Source organism: Mesitornis unicolor, unplaced genomic scaffold (assembly GCF_000695765.1).
Source record: "Mesitornis unicolor isolate BGI_N332 unplaced genomic scaffold, ASM69576v1 scaffold21961, whole genome shotgun sequence".
Taxonomy (NCBI): domain Eukaryota; kingdom Metazoa; phylum Chordata; class Aves; order Mesitornithiformes; family Mesitornithidae; genus Mesitornis; species Mesitornis unicolor.
In genome coordinates this window covers 6,309-29,544 of record NW_010163400.1, presented here as the reverse complement: position 1 = coordinate 29,544, position 23,236 = coordinate 6,309, and the positions used below count along the sequence as shown (strand labels likewise).

Here is a 23,236-nt window from a genome sequence, read left to right as displayed (position 1 = left end):
TTATGGTCTGCAGTGTCATCCTGTTGACCAGGCAGGTCGGTTTCCACTGGGGTCAGCACAGTCAGGCACATATGATGGAAAGTGTCTCTGCAGCAGAGCAGCCAGGAGCTTTGCCTTGGGGTGATCCCTATGGTGGTGCTTCTCTATCCATTCTCAGTGCTGCTCACTCAGCTGTCTGCCGTGGGAGATGTCAAGGAAATGCTCCAAGAAAGGCAAAAGCTACCCTGACATGTAAACTCCAGTAGTGAAAAAGATCCTAAAATGTTTTTTAACTTGAAATCATAATTCTCCCTGCTGCCCCTGAATCCTGCTTTTTCCCTCTCTGCACTAGAGGAGGTACCTCTGATACCTTTCTGCTCCAGTGATGGTCGCTCCTTGAGATAGCTCAGGCCATGGTTCCAGCAGTGTAGGGCTGGAAGAAAGAGGATGCCTGGATGAGGGGGGATGGCTGCTGTCTCCTGCAGCCCTCTGACCACACAGGTGCTGCAAGAGCTGCAAACCTGGGTGTGAAGTCAGCGCTGCATCTCCTTGCACACGCTGCCACTCACCTCCATCTCCCCCGTAGCTGCCCTTCAGGCGAAATATGCTTTTATTTCCTGGCCTGGAATTGCTTATGTGGAAAAGAAAAAGATGAAAGAAACCACTACTGGAGTGGCATGCAAATGCAATTTGACTTCTGTTTTTTGTTGTTGCAGTCAAATAATTTGAATAAACTATTTTTTCACTGGGTTGCATCAATAGCTTTACACACTAATCCACAGAAATGAAGAATCTGGGGACATTTGAGAGAGAAATGCCTCACAGACACAGTACTTTACAGGGTGCTGGTACTCTAAATCCTGAGTATTTCATGCACTCCAAATGGATGAGGAATTTATAAAAATCTTTCTGAAGCTGAAGAGGAATACAGTCAGGGGACCTCGATTGAACAGAATTGTAGACATTCAGTATATTATTACTAGGTTTACCTTTATATATTAGCTTAAACTTTCCTAAACTATCTGTATCAAAAGAGTCAGCGAGAGTTTATTCAAGCTCCTCAGTTACGGTTAAGGAGATAGGACTTATGGGGAGATAACTAGATTTTAAAATAAGTATTTTCTCTTTATTCAAGGGTAAAGTTTATGCCACTTTCAGCTCCCTTGTCACTATACAGGCTGTGATAATTGAACATGAAAATCTCCCACATATTTCTTGCTGACATTTCTGAAGTATGGAGTACTTCCCAGATAGATGCAGAGCTGACTGTCTTAGATTGTCAGAGCTAGAAACGAGTTGCATACAGCTGATATTGCTAGTTATGTAGCTTATAGGATATCAGGAAAAGACTCTCAAACCTCCTCCATTGAGGATGCAGAATTTCAGGATTCTTTGAAAATAACATCAAAATAAAATTTGAAGAATGATTGGCATCTAGTTTTCAAGATTTGCTGCACAGCTTTCCTCTCCCTGAGAGGGTACTGAGGGTGCCATACAATGGACCACTGAGGAGTGGTCCTTTCCCATTTCTGATGATAAAGCAAGAATAAAACTAAGCAGAAGATGAAGTTACATGGACCATTGCAGCAGTCTTAGAATAGCTCCTTCATTTTAATGTGCAAGAACTATGAACTATGAACCTGAACTATGCTTTTGGGTAAGGGTTTCCTAGGAGGACTACAAAAACAAACCAGATCTTCAGCTGAGGAACTTCGTGGTCACAGTGACCAGACAAAGTTCAGCTTTAGAAAACATGAGATTTTTTAATAAAGGTAAATTTCAAGTGATGCAAATTACAGAAGCATTCAGAGTAAAAAAGCAGAGAAAGAATGAATGACTGACACAATAAATCACATTCACCTAGAACAGCTTCTGTTGAATTAATGGAAAGTTCAACTGTTATGTAGGAGTTAGAAAAGAGAGACTAAAAAAATAAGACCACCTCAAAAGCTACTCCAGATGGTATCCTAATGGACCCCATCCTTTTCTGAGCTGGAAAGACCTGCTCTTCACGTGTCAATATTTCTTCCTTATACCTAGATACTGGCCAAAGCAAACAAGACACACCTGTCCATCGTGTTTCTGATCACAAAGAGAGAAAAACAAATCCTTAATAGATTTTATTGGTGCAAGGCTTCAGATGCAGGGGGAAAAATACTGGGTTAAAACAAGTGTGATACAAATCTTATGGCTGACTTAAGTAAGACTGGTCACAACTTCAGCTCTCAGTAAAATCTAATGCACTTTATTGTACATACTGAATCAAAGCAAGCAGACCTTGAGCAACAATAGTGACAGAATCTTAATAACTGTTTTTTTTAAAGAAAGCAGGACACTACAGCCATATCATAAACTCAAGTTATCCATTAAATAATGTGGAATAACAAAGTGCAGTCAGACATTGTGCAACTATTAGCCCCAGTAATACAATATTAAATTCTTATGAACAACATGTGTTATCATAGGTGAATTACTGGCAGTATGGGACACAGTTCCTGGGTACACTGAATCACTGAATCAGTGCAGGTATAGTGAGTGACAGACAGAATGACCATGACCTGAGTTGGAATTGAAGAATTTGTACATTTCAAATTAACCAAGAACCAGATTGTAACCCTACCTTGTCTGGACAGCGTTTGCAATGTCACCGTCCACCATCAGGGCAGGAAAGCTGAAAAAGAGAAATCACTTGCACAGGCCAATAAAGAGACCAGCAATTATTATAAGGCTTAGCATAGCTAATACAGGAATGCTTCTAAGCGGCTTTTGATGGACTATGAGGTAGTTCTGGGAGACAGTCCTGAAGGGCAAAGAGGTCCAGGAAGGCTGGATATTCTTCAAGAAGGAAGTCTTAAATGAGGAGAAGCAGGCTGTCTCCATGTGCCTTAAGATGAACTGGAGGGGAAGATGACTGGCCTGGCTGAACAGGGAGCTTTTGCTGGGACTCAGGAAAAAAAGGAGAGTATTCCACTTCTGGAAGAAGGGGCAGGCAACTCAAGAAGAATACAGGGTTAGGTAATGCAGAGAGAAACTTATGAAGGCAAAAGCCCAGCTAGAACTCAATCTGGCCACTCTCATAAGAGATACCAAAAATGTTTTTACAAGTACATTAACTACAAAAAAATGAGCCAAGGAGAATCTCCATCCTTTATTGGATGCAGAAGCCGGGGTGGGGGGTGGCAACATTGCCACCAAGGATAATGAAAGGCTGAGGTACTGAGTGCCTTCTCTGTCTCAGTCTTTAACAGTCAGACCAGCTATCCTCAAGGGATTCAGCCCCCTGAGCTGGAAGACAGGGACAGAGAGCAGAATAAATCCCCCATAACCCAGGAGAAACCAGTTAATGACCTCTTATGCCACCTGAACAAGTCTATGGAGCCGGATGGGATCCTCCTGAGAGTACTGAGGGAGCTAGCAGAGGAGCTTGCCAAACCACTCTCCATAATTTATTAACAGTCCTGGTTAACTGGGTAGGTCTCAGGTGACTGAAAGCTTGCCAATGTGGCGCCCATCTACAAGAAGAGCCAGAAGGAGGATCTGGGGAACTACAGGCCTGTCAGCCTGACCGCGGTACTGGGAAAGATTATGGAGCAGGTAATCTTGAGCTCACTCACGCAATATGTGCAGGACAAACATGTCCTGATCAGTCCCAGCCAGCATGGGTTCATGAAAGGCAGGTCCTGCTTGACCAACTGGATCTCCTTCTATGACCACGTGACCTGCCCAGTGGATGAAGGAAAGACTGTGGATGTTTTCTACCTCAACTTTAGTAAAGCCTTTGACACAGCCTCCCCCGGCATTCTCCTACTGAAGCTGGCAGTTCATGGCTTGGGCAGGTTTACTCTTCACTGGGTAAAAAACTGGCTGGACGATTGAGGACAGAGAGTTGTGGTGAATGGAGTTAAATCCAGGTGGCAGCTCGTCACAAGCGGTGTTCCCCAGGGCTTAGTTTTAGGGACAGTTCTGTTTAATATCTTTATCCATGATCTGGATGAGGGGATTGAGTGCTCCCTCAGTAAGTTTGCAGATGACACCAAATTAGATGCTCGAGGGTAGGAAGGCTCTGCAGAGGGACCTGTGAGTGAGCATGGTGGTGTTGGATTGTTGTACTTGATGATCTTAGAGGTCTCTTCCAACCTTAATGATTCTATGATTTTATGTCATGGACCCCAACAGAAAAATAATACCAATGCATCTTCTAAAAATGAACCTCTCGAAAATTGACACCTTAGGCAAACAGCACCTCCTACAGACGCCACAGACAAGTATAACGGTATTACCCAGTGTTGTCTACCTGTGGATCAGCCACAACTAGAAATGATCAGTGTTGGTGAAACAGAAGCTTAGCATATTGGCAATAAGTTAATTTCCCTTTCAGTTTAGAAAATCATTAAGAATTAGCAGAAACACTTAGAGCCATCTGTGAAAGTATTGAGTGTTTCTTTTAGCTATTAATTACTATAAAGTTAGAAGTAAAATATTCCAATGCATGTTCAGATATTCTAATGGCAGCAGTGAATTTCCACTACAACTATACACAATACAAGAAATTAATTGTAACTACAGGATTTTAACCTTGCCTTTTTATCTTCATTCGCTGCTTCTAATGTGAATGTTAATTTTGATGAACTCATAGTCTGGTAGCTGTGATGGTGTCAGGAGGCAAAAGCAGCAAGGAATGTAGGAAGCACTGGTATCTTTTAATGTGGGAAAAATAATCAGTCCTTTGGAAAGCCCTTTACAGAAAAAAGGGAGAATAAATATTTGCATACAGTTGGTTGCCCAGCTCACATACTGCAAAACATAACAGAGTACCTTGGAGATAGTCCTCAAGATCAAGTGATAACTTTTACAACAGAAATTTTTTTGAACATATACTTCATTCGCTAAATGAGTGTTAGGAGTATGAGACATACCTGAATTTATTGAAGTCAAATATACAGAAACATTAAGGTCAGTTTTTATAGGATGGTTATTTTTCTATTTTGCAACCCACCTTGTTGTGTTTTCCAGTCATTTAAGATTGCTTCTTATACTCTGAGAAAGGAGTATTCTGTTATAATTTTAAGGTTCTTTAAGGAAAAGCACTTTCTTAGCAATTCAAGTCAAATTTATATATGGTTTTGGAAAAATCTAAACCTCATTCTGCAACATCTATGAAATTCATAGGCAAAATGATAAGCAGTTTTAATGCCTTTGCATCAACTCCATTAAGTTGAGCAAAAAGAGTACAATGAATCTTAGGCCTATGCCATCGCTAAGTTACCTACAGACTGTTTAGGATACACTCCCCCATACTTGTTAGAGACCTTTCTAAATCTGTATAGCATGTATTACTGTGCTGACTAAGTGCTACTACCCAGTACCTAAAACTCTCTCTTCTTTCATTTCATCTCTACTAAAAGCCAGAAATCTTGACTTAGTGCTTTTTCATTGAAGTCCATGAAGTCAAATGGAGACAGTGAGCTTGCTATACTACTGCTAAAATCAATGGTGGTACATCAGTTTACATATACTTATTGTGCATCTGTGAAGACAGAGATGTTCTGCATTTAGTTGTGAATTAAAACAGTCAGATTCTGTGGGTTTTTTTAAGTGCACCCTGCATGGAGACCCTCTCACCACTTGGCTGGGTTTGCCTGGAAGTCATCAGCTCTGCCCAGGAGAGTTCATAGAGACAGTGATCCATATAGTTTCCACCCCCAGCAGAAATTAGGTGTACCAGCCCTGTAAAATCCTCACTATCTTAGTTGGTCACCCAGCTGACAAACTGTATAAAAATTGTTAAAAAATGTACAAATCTTTGTTTTCTTCCCATTCCCTACTTGGTTATTTGTTGTCTCCTCCAATTTTCTTAGAAACGTTCTAACACTGAGATGGCTGTAATAGCTAACCTAACCAAATTGCAAAAGCACATCATAATTAATTCATGGAAACTTATTGTTTGAAAGAAAAGTTATGCTTGCCTAAGTAGAAATCAAATATATCTGACACTGAGATATAAAAGGGTAGAGCAAGCTGTAAAAACATGGCCATTAAGGGACAGTGATGTACTTCCTGGTAGCTAGACTGAAAGACAAAAAGCTTTGGCAAGTGTGGGTAAAAATACACGTGTGGTGCCTTTCACAACAGATGTCAGTGAGCTATACCTCAGGAGTATCAGATGGCTGTATACATAAGGACCAGAGCTATAAAAAAAAGGCTTAAGTTTGATCAATCATCATTACCTAGCAACAGGCTTAAATATTCATTTTGTTGAAGACTTTCTGAGCCTATCTTTAACATTACACTAGGCATTTTAGATTGTTTATTCATGTTAACAATAGCTTCTGTTTGCGGGGATTCTTCCAAGTTCAGCTTTAGACTAACCAAAAAGCAGGCATGAAACCTCTCCCATTTAAGGGTTGTGCAACACTTCATGTAACCACTCTTGTGTTTTGCCAAGGGAGTCTTATTATGTTGGTTGTTCTCTGCTGAGTCTTTTCTTACAGATCACTGCTCTTCTCTCACTAAGCATGCGACCTATACCCATCCTTGATTTGCCAAGTCTCATCATTAGATAATATCTTGGTGTCTTACAAACATTTCCAATCACAGCACTTTCATGGAGCTAGGAGTAATTTTTATCCTATAGTGTAGATGAGGAGATGGAGTGCAAAGAACCTGAGGTTTACAGGAGACACTAATGTAGGCAGCTAACTTAAGATGCCAGAATAATCCATATTACAAAAATACTGCATCTAGTCAGAACGGGATTGTCACTGGCTTTGGCTACAAGTGCTGACTACCTGTAAAAATAAACTCCTGGCATGCACCCAGAAGATGAGGAACCTATGATCTGTGAGTTTCAAAATCTATGGTATGAAATGACCCATCTAATATTGTGTGGTAACAGATGCATATAGATCATGTTAGAAAGGAGGGAGAGGAGGAAAGGGACCTGCACAAGGGTCCATTTAGGGTATTAATCCACATGAGCAGCTGAGGCAACAAGGCTTGCAAGGCACAGAAGGAAGCAGCAGCAACAATTGCAGATATGTACAAAATGGACTACAGAGGTGAAAAAAAGGTGGGGGGGGGAGAAAAGAGATATTTACTTTCTCTTTACCAACCTTCACATGCACAAACAAAAAGTTATGCAGGTTGGTAGAAGCACATTGAAACAGCTAGAGCTCCCATTGCTGCCATCTGTTCCCTCTCAGTCTCACAGGTATTGTGCAGGAGAAGGCTAGCAAGCAGGAACCTGATAACAAACAATAAATAAAATTCACACTGACCTCCCTTTCAGTGATCCAAAAAGTATATTCAAATAACATACAGCAACTGAGCAGATAAATGAAGCTCTTCTGGTGAAAAATCAGACTGCCCATATATGTCCTCCTGAGGCTGGGCAGCAGAAGGTGGGCACAGCCTTGGACACTGGTAGTTTCTGCACTAGTTGAGCTGCTGTTCCTGCAGTGCCACAATACTAGTGATGGTCATGCACAGCACTGCTGCTTCATGCAGCAGCAAACAATTGTGGAAGCAAAGGATGGCACCGGCAGGTCATTCCCCTTAAAAATGGTCCAGAGTGCAGCAGCACTGGCATCTGCCGTCTGTTGGGCTTGCAAATGGGCAATTAGAAACAACCACTCTTGTTCAATAGTTTTAGAAAACCAGCATGTACCTATTGTAGTCAAATCCAGCATTTGTGAAAGGCAACAGAAAGTAGTGTGTGAGAATGGATGCTCCAGCAGATGGCTTGTTGATGTATAAGCTTGTATCGGCAATTTTAGGTTTCAGTGGCTTCCAGTACGGTAGTCACACTTCCAGACCTTTATTTCACCAAGAGTTATCCCTCTTGTTCAGCCTCACATCCACTGTGCCACCTTGCCAGGGCCATACTTTCCTATGTCCCAAGCCCACCCAATCTCAAATCCCCAGGGAAGAAGTTGCAGTCTGAGCCCCACAGATCCTGCTCAGGGCTCAGAGAAACCTCAGGGGAGCAGGAGCTGGAAGACATGGCTCTCCATCAGTGCAGCACCAGCTGATATACACAAACTGGCCCAAAGTGGGTCAGTTCATCTCTCTCCTAGGATTGCTTCTTTCTGGATGTACTCTCTTCCTCGGGCTCCACAGCAATATTGAAACTCTCACTGCCTAAAGATGCGGATGTTGGTCAATGAGCTGTCCTTTAAAAAGCAGCAAGATGCAGTTTGGCCACTGCTGAGTTATCATATTTAGGTATAGCTCCTCTGGTATGGTAAAAGACACGTAAATAGGCAGTCAGCACCTCTGTAGTCCCCGCTACAAAGCATATGAACATCAGAGTGTGACAAATAAAAGACAAGAATAATTTTTTGATTAGGAGGAAACAGTATCTTTTTAATCAGTCTTGTTCTCAGATACTGTTGGAGTACTGTGGCTAGACTTTTTTAAAAAATATCCGGTCTGGGATAGACAAATCAAGTTTTCAAAGATAACTTAAATTGCTAAGGTTTGGCAACATCACACAAAATTAAAAGGTGGGAGAGAAACATCAGGCTATCTTAAAAACAGTTCAGTGCTGTTAGATCCATCTGTACTTTGACCATAATAAACATTCATATTTGTTTTGTATGCTTCTTTCCATGAGTCTGGCTTTAACTTAATTCAAATGCAGTCATCTTTGCATATGCTAGTGGCTTGTGCCAGAGTAGCTTTATTATCTGCTTATCTTTTCTGAATATTTAATATTTACGTCATCCTCTTGATGAGATTTTTCCAGCAGGCTGTAAACCAGAGTCAGACCAAACGTGCAGCTGCTCAGCTGCAGGATTCGTGTAGGATGAGTCACTATCGTGCTGTATCTGCAGACTGCACCAGTTCATGAGGAGGAGATAACTCCTGAGCAGGTATGGTCTCCGTGTCACCCAGTCTGAAATATCGTGAGCTGCGAATATGCTAGCCTGGGGAATTACTTTGTTTCAAAGCTGAATCTTCTGTGGTTAGAACTGGAGATGATAGTAGTTGTTCTGCATGGGTCACTGTGTTTGCTGTAGTGGACAGCAGCAGCACCAACAGCAATGAGGCTTTGGTAGTGGGTCTGAGAAGCTGATTTAAAAAGCCATTCATTCCCAATAGTTTGAAAAGGAATGTAGCTAGAGGGTAAAACTCTTTCAGCTGTGAATTCAGAGTAGGGCTCTTTACTTTCTGTGAAGTTAGTCCAGAGCCACAAGGATGCAGAATGGCAAAGATGGGATCGTACCTGCTTGCTGCTACCTGCCTCCCTCTTCCACGTTCACCTTCATTCTGGAGGCTGTGAAATACCCACAAACCGGCCACAGTCCTAAATTCCCTCCTGTGAGATGGTGGTGCATGGGAGCACTGGGAAGGCACAGGGGACCTGACCCGCTGCTTGGCTGCCTCTGCTCCGCACCCTCTCACCCCTGGGAGAGTGGTAAGGGGTGGGGGGCTGCCCCTGCCCCCTGGAGCCCTGACGTGCTGTCTGCCGCAACAGCTTTTGCTACAGAGCGGAGGCAATGGACTGTGTTATTGCATTACTTAGCAAGGGTATCAAATATTTACACACTTCCTTCCATACAGAGATAGTTTCTTGGCTTTGGATGGATGTGTTTTACTTTGCTGTAAATACATTATTTTCTCGAAATCTCTTATTCCTCTGCATTTCAGAGATTTGCATTTATCTTGGGTTTGGATTTACAGTCCTGATCCTAACCACTACACTTGGAGAAAGAGCACAAACATCACATAACTTTGTATAAACAGCTACTTTTACTTGACATGGAAAAGTCATGGTTTCCACTGAAAAGTAAGAATGTAAACCATGGGAAAAGATCTAGAGGTCAACCTCATCTGTTCTTTAAATTCCTCTGGTGTGAAACTGGGCTAATTTCAGATTGTCTTCAGTGGAATTGCACCAGGTTTGCAGCAAGAACATTCATATTAGTAGTTGGCACATCTTGTTTATAATGAAATATTTATTTTGAACTAATAGATCATTGGGAATTTGTGCCTTTTCCCCCAGATGTCAAAGATATGAATGGAAACTTAAGAAGATAATTTTTATAATGTTGTTTGTTTTTTTTTCCTGAGGACTGCATAAATGGTGAGTGGTGTTACATACTTTCAAAATTCCTCTCCAACCACAGGGCCACCTTAGAGCCTCCAGCAGTTTTAAATCCATGGTTCCCCTCGCAGAGGCCCAGCTTTTAAAATGGCTTATATGAAAATGAGAAACTTTCCTCTGCCTAGTGGATACTGTAAAATATTTTCTGCCAAATGTCCAAACTGTACCCATAGAAATGCCAGCTAAAAGAATCACAGTGGAATCAATGCTGTTCTGCCTTTTATTTTTTTCATCGTGACAGTTCTCATTCCTGAGCTCTGTTCTGTTCCTACCCATTTCCAGTGTCCCTTTCGTAGTCTTGCCTAAGGAGGACGGAATTCTTTTTTAACATATTGTTCAAATGGGTTTAGTGTCTAGCAAAATTTCTGTTCCCTTCTGAGCTGTTTTCTATATTAATTATTTTACGTTTTAGAAAAAAATAAACAAGAAGTGTAGATGTCCCAAGATATGCTAGACAGTGTGACAACTTGGTTGGTTTTCAAAAAAATCTGAAAACTCATTATTGCAGAAAAATACATATTGCAGAAAAAAAAGCCACAGCAATAATTTTGTTGGTTTTTACTTTGAATTTTGATATATAACTCGTTTACTATATTACAGATTCAAAAGACTATTGAATACTGACTATTTATGAGTGCTTTGAGCTCTTTAAAAAATAGAGCTTGACATATTTCTATTTAAAATTACAAATAGCAAGTTTGAGAATATTTACATGATCCACATCAGCATTAAGCCACATGAAAATGCCTGTTTGAAGTATCTGCACCATCAGCTTGAAAGTGTATTACCAAAGTGTTCCTTGTTATTCTAAAGTGACAATTTGGCCTGCTTAATTACTTAATTATCTTGATATCTTATAAACTGCCACTTACATTCATTTCAGTAAACACCATTAAATATCACCCTCCTCATGCTCACAGCTTTCTCTAGGTCTGTGGTTGATTCCTTTTCAACATATATGGGTCCTGCAGTACAAGCTGGTGTATTCAGAGAAAATGAAGGCCAAGTCCTGTGCCCATGGGTTGGTGTCTGGTAGAAGAGTGAAGGTCATCTCCAAAACTAGTCTATGCAGAGACATCCTGCTATGCCCTCCAATGGCTGTGGCCTTGGGCAGCCTCTTGCTGCCTTGGGGCTGCCGAAGACTGGTCCCTGTGCCGGTCCCATCCCTGTCACAGGGAGTCGTGCTCACTGACCAGCCCCAGCTCACTCTCTCCCCTACTCTTTGCAAGGTATGTGGTAAGTGTTCGCAGCCCTTGGCCCCCAGAGGGTTTTGATAGTAGCAGGAGGGCTGGCCAGCCCCATAGATGTGTCAGGATGGTAATTACCAAGGCCTAAGCCTTCATTCCTCAAAGAGAACTGCCTGGCTCTGAGGAAGGCTCACAGCTATGACTCTCAAAAGGGTGAAGGTCTCTCTCAGACACCAGTATTTATGTGCCAAACATTGCTTTGACATTGCCCCAGATCTGAGCAATTGGACCTGACTCCTCTCCTCAACATATCCTTTTGACTATATCAAGTCATTTCTCACTCAGTCTGATGGTTGTTTCTACAATTTTTTTAAGTTGGCGAACTCTCTTCCCATAGCAAGGAGAACATTGCATTGCAACACCCCAGTCCCTTTATGAGTGCAACCCCATGAAAAATAAAAGAACTCAGTTGTTTGCTTTTGTTTAGATTTTTGTGTACATAATGTAATGAAGCAGGTAACTCAGGTCATGCAGCAGAGCTGGCAATAAGTAGTACCTTAATCTACTTTGTTGCATATGTCACTGAGGCACCCAGCATAACTGGGTTTTAGGTGAAGATCACCATATTAGCAGTCTGTTATGTTAAGCAGTATCACTGTTTTAAAGGGCTGCATGGTTGTTTGTTGAGCAAAAAATTGATGCTTATCATCTGTGACTCCAGTACAGCCAATAATAGGTGTTTACTTTAGACACCTTTTTAGTAGCTGTATCTTGCAAATAGCTGTTAACTGATTAGGCTGTTGGATTAAACCTGTTTGTTCAGTAAAGTAATCAGAACTAGGGTGGCAAATACACGTCAGGTCACTCTGTACACAATATAGCTTTTCAAGGAAATCTTACATGCTGCTGTAAACTACCTATACTTATGTATTTTGCTGTATTTTAGAAGGTTACAGAAGGGCAACTACTTGGTGGGTTTTGTTCTGTGCCTAGATAATCTCAGGTTGCTCACAATGTGACAAAAACATTCAATCAGACAAGTAAACGTACTTCAAATGAGTTCAGTTTACCTATAAATAAGGCCATTTGAACAAATATGAGTGTCACAGCCATGATTTTGCTCTTGAGTGACAAAATAACCAGTTTGAGCTACTATCACATTAACAGCTGCTTCTCAGGCGAGGGGCCAAGAATACTATCCATTGAAACAAATATCCTCCAGCAATGTGCTGGGGCTTCTGGAGGCTGCTCTGGCTGTGGATTAAGTGCCTGTCCTCTCAAAATTTGTGTTATCCAGAACTGTTACGATTGTGAAGAGGTGCAGCTGTCTTTTGAGATGGTCTTTAAAAGGAAGGGTCGTCACACAACCAGCAAAAAACAAATGAGTGTCAAGAGCAGCCTTCTACCTGGCATGAGGGGAGAAAGGTAGGACAAGTTTTTGAAAGCATGCTTTCTTCATGTTTCTTCATTTTATTGAATTTTAAACTTTGTAATTAATTATGGAAAAGAAGTGTCCTGATTTCGTGTTGAAAACTGTTTCAGTATTCAGCTCATTTAGAGTTTGTCATGTGAATTTTGATTTATTTTGTTTCCATTTCAAGCAAAGCCACACACTTAATCTCAGTTTGCTCAATATTTTGGCTGGAGGTTGGAGTTTCTTTATATTTATATTCTTTAAAAATAAGATATTTTTAAAAAGAAAAACAGTTTCCCAGGTAGATCATATTTCTTTAGGCTGAACAGTTTCTCTGTCAAAGAACAATAGGGAAGTTACTCATCTTTTAAATAAAAAACTAGAAATAGCAACTTAATTATTTTTGGTTGTTTTTATAGCCTGTTTTATCATAATTATTATTTTTTTACATATAAAAAAAACGAAGATCAAAATCTATGTGACACATTTATAACCTGAATGTGCTTAAAACCTTTATAATTATTCCCTGTACATACAGTTAAATAGGTTTTTAATTCTTTCTGCTGTGAAAATCGAAAATCCATCTGGCTGTCCTTTCTCTGTCTTGGGTGTAAATGTTCCAAAAGAAGGAATGATAGGCAGGAAAAGAAACAAGAAGAGGCAGACTAAAAGTAAAGGAAAAAATACATGAAGTGATAGTTAAAGTGAGGTGGAACAGAGCAGAGATGATGTCAAACACTGACAGGCAGAAAAAAGGCGAAGCAAGAGGCACCCCAAACAGTAAATGAATATACTTGGATTCCACGTGTCCTGTTTTCCTGAAGGTGCCTCTGGATGTGCCTTGTCCCTGGCACTCGAGCGCCACCTCCTGGCACTACTTGAAAATCCCTCTGTATAACATAGGCTGTTAGTGGCAGCTGCCAGAGTTTCACAAACTATAGTTTATCATCTATATTCAGTTTCCATTTAGCTTCTAATAGCATGCTATGCTTGTAATAACATTTGTTCTGATATGGAAAAAAAGTAGTTATTCTATGAGTTCTATCCAGAATAACCAGAGACAGTGAAGTCTTGAAGCAAATGGGTTAAATTAGCACTGGCTGGATTGCAATGTCAGTATTTTTCTGACTTAAACAACCATATTATACCTTAATGATAATGCTAGTGAATAGCATATGCTCATGTTCTTTATTTTTCACAATAATACTATTTTTCTGTTTATCAAAGGAAAGCTTTCAACAGCAAATATTGCTTGCCAAATGCTTAAGTACTTTCATTAAATGCTTTTCATGCAAAGAGAGACTTGCAAAAGGAACACCCTACTGCATACACAAGAGGACAGCAATGTTTGTGTCCTCAGATGTAGACTAAACCAATGTTCAGAAAAAGTTTCTCTCCATATTTGTGCCTTAGCTAAAAACAGTATTAACATAATAAACACACATAACAATGCTAATCTACTAGCACTGTAATAAAGTAGAGCCCAACAGAAAAGATATTTGCTTATATAGCAGCTAATGCTTCAGATTAATCTGACTCTTCCATTATTTTTTGGAAGCAAAAAGGCAGAATATTTTTTTTTTCCTCTTCTTAGATCTTTTCCTTACATCTCTATTTACAGATAAAGCCTACAAGAATTTTGCAGTAAGACTTGATTTGGTAAAGCAATGCCACCTGCCTAAAAACCAAGGGGTCATGGAAACTTTTTGGTTTCACCAGGCTGCACAGTGGGTTCAGTCATCACTATCAGGACTGGGCTGGAGGAGAGGCTGAGCATGGGCTCCTAAGCTTTAGCCTTCTTTTTCATCTTAAACTTATGTATCAAAAGATAAGTTGAGGGAGCTTCAGAATTTAAAATTACTGAATTTCAAGAGAAAAGTGAGAGATACATGACTCCAACCAATTTTGATGAAGAAGACTAGGACTATTTAAACAGAAAATAATGAAAAAACTTCTCATTTTGACATCTCCTGCACACTAGACAAGACATGGCCCAGAGCAGGCCTCTGGGAGCTACTGCTGTTATGGTGTGAGGACAACAGTATACAGTTTATTTCATCAAATTTCTCATTTCAAGGAAGACAATAGTCTCATTCTGTTAAAAGTATAATTACAAAATAGTTTCATACTTCATAAATAATGAAATGTGAATTTTCTACACATCCAAATAAACGAAAATATTTACAATTGCCCTTTTCTTTTTTCTCCCTCCAGCTCTCCCCATATAGAAAAGAAAAAAACAGTTGTAAATCTATTTCAGTATTAGGAAAAACAGTATCTGTGCTGCATACCTATGTGGATTCGAGACCTCAGTAAGGATGCAACTGTGCTGTGAATCCGTAAACGGCTCTTGCATAAGAAACAGCTGGTCAAATAGTATCCGTGTTTCCATGTATATCTTCATGGTTTGCATTATTCTGGCCACAGTGGTTGGAAATTTGACAGTTATCATCTCAATATCACATTTCAAGCAGCTCCATACACCTACCAATTTCCTGATACTTTCTATGGCTACAGTAGACTTTCTGCTGGGATTCCTCATCATGCCTTGCAGCATGGTGCGCTCTGTCGAGAACTGCTGGTATTTTGGGGAGCTATTCTGCAAGATCCACACGAGCACGGACATTATGCTGAGCACAGCTTCCATCTTCCATCTTTCCTTCATATCCATCGACCGTTACTATGCTGTGTGTGACCCTCTAAGATACAAATCAAAGATAAATACTTTTGTTATCCTGGTCATGATATTTGTAAGTTGGATGGTGCCTGCTGCTTTTGCTTTTGGAATGATCTTTCTAGACCTAAATTTGCGAGGAGCAGAAGAGATTTATAATCATATCCATTGTGCAGGCGGATGCTTTGTCATTTTTAGTGAAACTTCAGGTGTTGTGGCCTCCATAGTGTCTTTTTACATCCCTGGATTTGTTATGCTGTACATCTATAGGAAAATATACTCTATAGCCAAGAGGCAAGCAAGATCCATTGATGCAATTAGCCAAAAAAATATGCGATTTGAAATGAAGCACCACATTTCATTCTGCAGAGAAAGGAAAGCTGCAAAGACATTAGGCATAATAATGGGAGTGTTTCTTGTCTGCTGGAGTCCATTCTTCTTCTTTACAGCAACCAATCCATTTATGAATTATGTGATACCTCCTATTCTCATTGATGCTTTGGTTTGGTTTGGTTATTTAAATTCTACATTTAACCCTATTGTTTATGCATTTTTTTACATGTGGTTTCGCAGGGCATTAAAGATTATTCTGTTTGGAAAAGTTTTTCAACAGGACTCTTCCAGGACTCATTTGTTTTTAGAGTAACATGCTTTAAATGGTTGGATTAATGGCTTTGAATTTTTGTCTGGAGGCTGAGCTCGCGGATGTAAGAGCTGAAATTGAAAATGTTTACTCATTTACCAAATCTGGTTCAAGCAGATAAGGAACTATTGTGCTTTACATCTTCTTTCATTCCAGGTTGGGAGTTGTATGTGATGTTTTGGTTATAGCTATTTATATGCAATGCGCAGGAGAGCCAGACTTAAGTTTAAAATAAATTTTTAGTGGTTTATATCCCTGCTCTTAATAATTAAGAAATTATTTTGATACAACAGATTAATTTCTTGAACAAGGGGTGTTTTATTACAATATTTGTGTTTATTTATTGTTCTCTAGAAAGAGCAGAAAAGGCTTTCTTTTTGATTTCCTACACATCTTTGAGTAATAACCCAAAGTTTTTAAGTTTTGATCCTCCCCTTCGGTGCAGAGGTCAAAACAGACCCATTACCACCTACACCAGCAAACTCCATGGAGGTAAGATGGGACAGAGAAAGGCCATGCTGCTCCTTCTGTTTGCATTTCAACTAGTGCTTGTCACTTATGAGTTTGCCACTTAAAGGCTTTGCTGCTTAATCTGATCAAAAGCATGTTTAACTAGATCAAAGACAAGAAAAATACAATGTATGAAGTGAAAAACAATACCAAAAAGTAACATTGAACCTGTCAATGCCAGAAAATCATGCTTGTCTAGTGAATGTTTTGATTTGCCAATTTGCCTCTTACAGAACTTTTTTATTTTAGCTTGGACATATTGTTATTTTGCCTGATGGCAGTTCTGTGACAGATGGTGAAGAATGTATACAGAGAATTATGAAGAAATGCTATTGTTGACTTGAATGGAGGGTGAATGGGGCAGGGTGGATGTGGAAGCACTGGGAGTGGCAGAAGAAGAGCTATAGAAATGGCTTGGGGTGATGGTGCCTCGGTAAGCAGGTTGTCAAGCTGAGCTGAGTGTCAGGGTTACATCTACAGGCAGCTTTCCAGGGTACCTAGATCAGAGCATGAAGGACAGGAAAGTAAAAAAAAACAGCACATGGTCACCATCTGAAGAAGACCCATAGGCTAGATAATTTTTTTTAATCTATGACCTGGCTTTTCTAGAGTTAACATATCACTAAACAGAAGGAAATAATACCTCTGGCCTGATCCTGTGACATCTGGTTGAACTATGAAGGACTGGTCCTGGGAATGGACAGGAAAGGGTTAGTACCTGATAAGAGACTATGGAAAGAAGACTGTGCTGAAGTAAGAGCTATGCTCATCGGTAAATGATGTTCTCCATTCATGTTGTTTGTATAAGTACACATTGTATGTGTATCTTGTCTTTCTTTTCTGTGCTTTGTAGAGCACTGAAGCACTCTGTACTGTAAAGCATAAAAGTTGAATGTTGCTACATTTCAAGAGAGCAAAATATCAGGATCTGAGATTGCCATTTTTTACTGTTTCATTGCCGTCTTGTAAGTCTGCACTCTCCAAAATTACATGAAAAGAACAATTACATATACACAACATCAGCACTTGTGCTATGGAAGATAGTCCTTGTAAATGACAATATGACTACTTTAATACTTTATCTCACAGAAATAAGGTAAGTTAAGATTTTAAAAAATCTATCTCTCTGATAAATTAGTGGGTATTGGAATTAGCTGGATGGTCGCACTCAAAGAGTTGCAGTCCACAACTTGATGTCCAAGTGGAGACCAGTGACGAGTAGTGTTCCTGAGGGGTTGGTATTGGGACTGGTGCTGTTCAGTATCTTTGTCAGCAACACGGACAGTGAGATTGAGTGCACCCTCAGCAAGTTTTCCAAGTACACCAAGCTGCATTGTGCAGTTGACACACTGGAGGGAAAGGATGCCATCCAGAAGGACCTTGACAGTCTTGAGAGGTAGACCAGCGTGAACCACATGAAGTTCAACAAGGCCAAGTGCCTGGTATTATTTTCTGGTTACAGAAGGAGTTTGTGAATTAATATAATACCAGTTTGCTTGCAGGATAGTCTCTAGTTCAAATAAAACACATGCCTCTGCAATCTGTGTGCTATATGTGCTACTATGAAGAAAATTAAGCTCTATTCCGCCCAAAACCAGTAGAGAGGGCACCCCAATATCATGGCTGCACAAGATTAGCACAATGTGTAAATGGAAATAGTAGGAAAAATACCAAGAGATTTTCAGTGTACAGACCAACAACTCTCCTGCAAGCTAGTCTAGCCAGGGTGTCACCGATATCTATTCTCTGCAGAAGTAGCAAGATACTTCCACACACAGACTGCTGGTGACCTTCATCCACACCTAGAAGACAGTTCTCTTTGTTCTTAATAACCTACAAGTATAAGTCAGCTTTGTGCATGGCCCAGCTCAGAAAGTTTCAGAAATAACTTTTTCCTCTGGTGCCCTATTACCTAAAGACTGCACTTTCCCAAAGAGCCTCCTTGCCCTCTGTTTACAGAGTGCCTTCTCTAGCAGACCAACTTTAATGAAGTTAAAGGTTACTTTCTCTCATTAGCTCTAATCATAGCAGAGGAAAGTTACTTCTCACTGTGAAGGGGATGTACAAATGAGATGTGTTAATGAGGCTGCAGGGACTCTGTTTGAACCCAGGGCTTTGATAAATTAGGAAAGCAAAATAAAAATGCCTCATGCTGTTGTGCAATCAGACTATGAGTTAGGACTGGTAAAGCAGAATGTACCTTACTGCAATCTAAGTGTCATCATGCAAAAGAAGCACAAAGGATATTGTTAAATTCCTTATCAACACATTTAATTAGTGACCCTATTAAACACTTCCCAGATGGCTACCTTTTTCAAAACAAATGAATCTCCAGTGGTTGATTTCATATGTTTTAACTTCCCTGAAAACTTGTGCAAAGCAATTACTCCATCATGGTGAAAGGATCTGTTTCACAGGTAAACCTGTCTGTTCATTTTGTCACCAGTAAGCACAGTTTGCAAGGCCATCTTCCTCTCATGCTTTGCACAAAAATGACAGGTTTCATGCAGTAAGTTTTGGACTAATGGACTGCCACCTGTCCCCTCTGCCTTAGTGCCTGTAGCTCGTGTTTTGGTAGTTGTAACATGGTGCTGCATTCTGAGGACTGCCACTTGCTATGGCACCGTGGTCCCATCTGTGGCCAAGCCTTGCCATCCGCCCCTCAGTGACCAGGTGCAGCAGGATGGGGGAAGAGGAGGAGCACTGACTGTCCAGTGAGCACCCTTCTAGAAGCCTCACAAGAACCCTCACTCCAAAATGTATTTTAAACAGCTAGATAAAAAAATGCATTAGGGCAGTGTTCAAACAGAAAAATTGAGCTCTCAAACTGTGTAAATATTGCAAAGGGTATGGCTTTCTTTAAATCATTAACTCATCTAGTTTGTGCACACTGTGCGCTCTCTGTCCTCTACAATGCATTAATACCCATTCAACAAAGAAGAAAATACTAGATACAGTTAAACATAAGATACTTGGTGTTCCACAAAAGTTTTTCACTTCTGTAGTTCTTCTGATCATCTTAGTTATCTACAACATTACTTCCACACTACTGCATCTAAAGATGTAATTCAGAAAAATACTATGTCTATCTGCAAGCACTTTCTGACTAGTCTGTTTCCATTAGACACAGCCTAAATTTTATAGACTTCTATGATGAAATGACTGGCCTGGTAGACAAGGGGAGAGCAGGGGATATTGTCTACCTAGACTTCAGTAGAACTTTTGACACTGACTGTCACAAGATCTTCATAGAGAAGGTAATGAAGTATGGGCTGGATGAGCAGACAGTGAAGTGAATTGAAAACTGTCTGAAAGCCAGGCCCAGAAGGTGGTGACCATTGGCACAAAGTCTAGTTGGAGGTAGCAACTAGTGGTGTACCCCAGGGGTTAATACTGTTCAACATCTTCATTAATGATTTGGATGATGGGGCAGAGTGTACCCTTCCAACCTCAACCATTCTGTGATTCTATGATATTTAATTACCATAATATTTACCGAGTCTTGCATCATGTTATGTAGTCTTGCCTAACTAGATTTTTCCAACTAAATTTAATTTCCTACTTTATAGGTTTTTTAATAAGAACTTTTCACCTAATGGCGCTAATTTAAATTCAACCAACTGCATGGGTAATTGAAAATATTTCTATTTCTATCAATTTCAATGATGACTATGCAATAGCCTTTGTAAAACAAATTCATTTCCTAAAAGACTGAATTCACTGATAACTTAGGCAGTGGGAACTTCACAACCCATTCTTAGATGTCTGGACTTCTTACTTCTCATAGGTGTAGAAAAAGTCAATCTCCTTAAACACTGAGTACTCACAGCATGTTGACTAAAAGTTATCTGTCAGTTAAAGAGAGATCACTGAAAACAGAGTGCATCATACACCCTTTGGACTTTCTCCGATACTAACAGGAAAAAACAATTTGAGCTTGTCTTTTGCTGTAATTTCTGCTTTACTGAAGCCAGCCCAGAGGAATAAGAGCAGTTAGTAATAAGTTACCAAATAGCTCTCTCCAGTCAATAATTGAGAACAACATTGAAATGATGAGGTACAACATGAAGGAAACTCATAGGCTGTAATAAAACAAAACTGTTTTACCAGTGAAAATAATGACTACAACAATTTTCTCTCCACACTGTCTTTGCAGTACAGCAGTGCCTCATATGACTAATTCTCAAAGACAGTATCTAAGGTCCTTTCTGTAGTCCTGCCTTAAACCAGTTAAACAGTGTCTTTTTTAAAGGTTTCAGTTCCTGTACATTTGTTAGCAGTTTTTAGACCGCATTTCTGACAGGTGAGGTTCCACCATCATTGTCTTCCGTCCCATGCTGAAGGAGGACCAATAGTGAAGCTTTCTGAAGATAATGCTTTTCGATGTGTAACCTCTATCCACAGATTTATTTATTTAAAAACCAATATAATTGTATTTACACAGGTTTCTGCATGGATTTATGTTTTAGTAACTTCTTTTAATAAAAGATCATCTGTGTGAAGCTTGAATGTCTCTCACTGGATTACTTAAAAATAAAGACACTAGATATGCCTGTCTCAAAAATACAGACAAATCTCAAAGATAACATATTTCTGCAGTACACAATAACAAGATTGTACTGATTTTGGAGACTGTAAATGATTCTGTTGTAGATAATCCCAGAGATTTGCATTTTATTTCCAACAGAAATAACAGTTATTTACATTAATAGTGAATTAATTTTGTCTTTTCTTGAAAGAAAATAATTACTATTTTTCCTATTTTCTATTTTTTTAATAAATTATAGATTGTCCAATAACAATGACAGATTGAACTAAATTAACGTTTCTTTTTATTTGTTTCCGTAACTTATGGGGGAAATTTTCTGTACATTATGTGAAAGCTGCATATACAGCCAGCATGACAGAAAGTGCTGTTCCAGCCCATTAAATTACAAGATGGTAATCTTCTTCAAGGTTATTGAATATTTCACTTCTAAGTTTCATTGGAAATGGTAATTATTAAGAAATGTGTCAGAGTGTCAGATAGATAGATAATATTGGTGACCAAAATAGATAAAAACCAGAACATCTTTTCTTCACCATTACCTTTAGCCTCTCCTTTCAAAAACTATCTTTGATGTGACTTGTATCTACCTTAAGTCACCAAAATAGCTCATCTATACATGAGGGTAAATGAATTAACAGAGCAAACAAAAATGATAGACTCCAACATTTGGGAATACAGACACCTTGCTTTGTTTACCTCCTGTTGATGTAAACTTCTAAATTATACATATGCATATTTTTAACTCATAATCTCCTGGGATTTAAATGTAATGTCATAAAAGAAAAACAGATTCCCACTTTTCATTAATCTGACCCAAGTTACAAAGGGGGTCTGCTTTTTACAGATTTTGCAGTTTTGCAGGACAATACCAAAACAAGAAAACATCTACTTAAATTGGTGGTATTACTAAAAGAGATGCAGGTAGGGTTAGCCTATGAAACTGACTTTCAAGCATTCTTTTTAATCTCTTGATGCTCTGTTTCTGTATTTTCTTCATTTCAGGGTCGTACCTATTGGAAAAAGTCAGTGGACCAAGCTGCTTCCCAAGTTCCTTTTAAATGGATTAAATTGCTGTTGAGAAAAGTATCTCTTTCTACTTCTATTTCTAAATATGCTCTTAGTCCCAAACAGGTTATCAGGAAAATAAGTGGTAGAAGCAGATCTGATTCTCCCCAGATAAATGAAGGGAATCGTCTGACCCTTGAAAATATTCACAAGTGTATTCATTTATAACTACTGCAGCTGGACCACAGTCTATTACAGGAGACAAGACTCAACCTATCTCAGCTCCCTTTCACTTAGTGGAATTATATTGATAGAAAACAAGTGTATATGTAAGGAAAGAAAATAATATTTCCTGTCTTAACCAATTTTGTAACTGATTTCCATTTGATGTTTTCATTGTTAGTACTTCATAATCCACAGCAGGTGAGTTTAGTATCATAAATAATTTGGAAAAGGGGAATTTGGCAGCTCATTTGTGACTCTTAAGATGAGTATTTAGGTGAATAGCTCAGTAACCTCCAAAAAAGCTGAGGTATGTGAGCTCTCATAATATTTTTCCTATAGAAAAAGGATCAACATTCTAAGATTGAAGAGATTAATAAATCCTATACAGTATTTATAGACTGAAATGAACTTGAGGAATTTGCCTGTGCATGTTTTCCTTCCATCACTTTAAAATTACTAATATTATGATGTATAGAAAGTACAAGAATCATGTTTTACAAAATGTTCCAGATACAATAGAATGCACTAAATAAAATTGATGCTATCACGTAATTTAAGTTAATTTAAGAGGTAATTAAGTTTACTTTCAACTGCTTTGTCTTAAATATTATTTGCAATGAATTTTATAATAGATTCCAGTTATCAGATTTCATGTATCATTTCAGAAAACTAATTGGTTGTAGTTGTTCCCTATTTAAGCAAAGAGAAAGTTTGCCTTTGAATAACTGCATTTCACTCAGTGATTTAATTCATGCATTTGACTCATTTTATCTTATATTCTCACATTAGGATTTGGAACCTTTTGGAAACTCGTGAAAATTAAATCTGTTTGTGGAACTGCTTCTCCAATATAAAAATGTAATAAAGGATTGATTATGCTTTCTCAGAATATCTCAAGGGATTTGACTGATTGATCTGAGTTTGGAAACAGATCCTGTCAGA

At 39.2% G+C, this 23,236-nt stretch overlaps 1 protein-coding gene across 1 annotated transcript; it reads left to right on the top strand.

Annotated features, from left to right (window-relative positions):
* Positions 1–15,006: 15,006 nt before the first annotated feature.
* Positions 15,007–16,008, top strand: TAAR1 (trace amine associated receptor 1). The gene has a single exon (XM_010193963.1). It carries the CDS (start codon positions 15,007–15,009, stop codon positions 16,006–16,008), a length of 1,002 nt encoding a protein of 333 aa, XP_010192265.1.
* The last annotated feature ends 7,228 nt before the right edge of the window (positions 16,009–23,236 follow it).

Bases quoted from the DNA above. Each gene is read 5' to 3' on its own strand.
- TAAR1 (XM_010193963.1), top strand. From the start codon at position 15,007: ATGCAACTGTGCTGTGAATCCGTAAACGGCTCTTGCATAAGAAACAGC.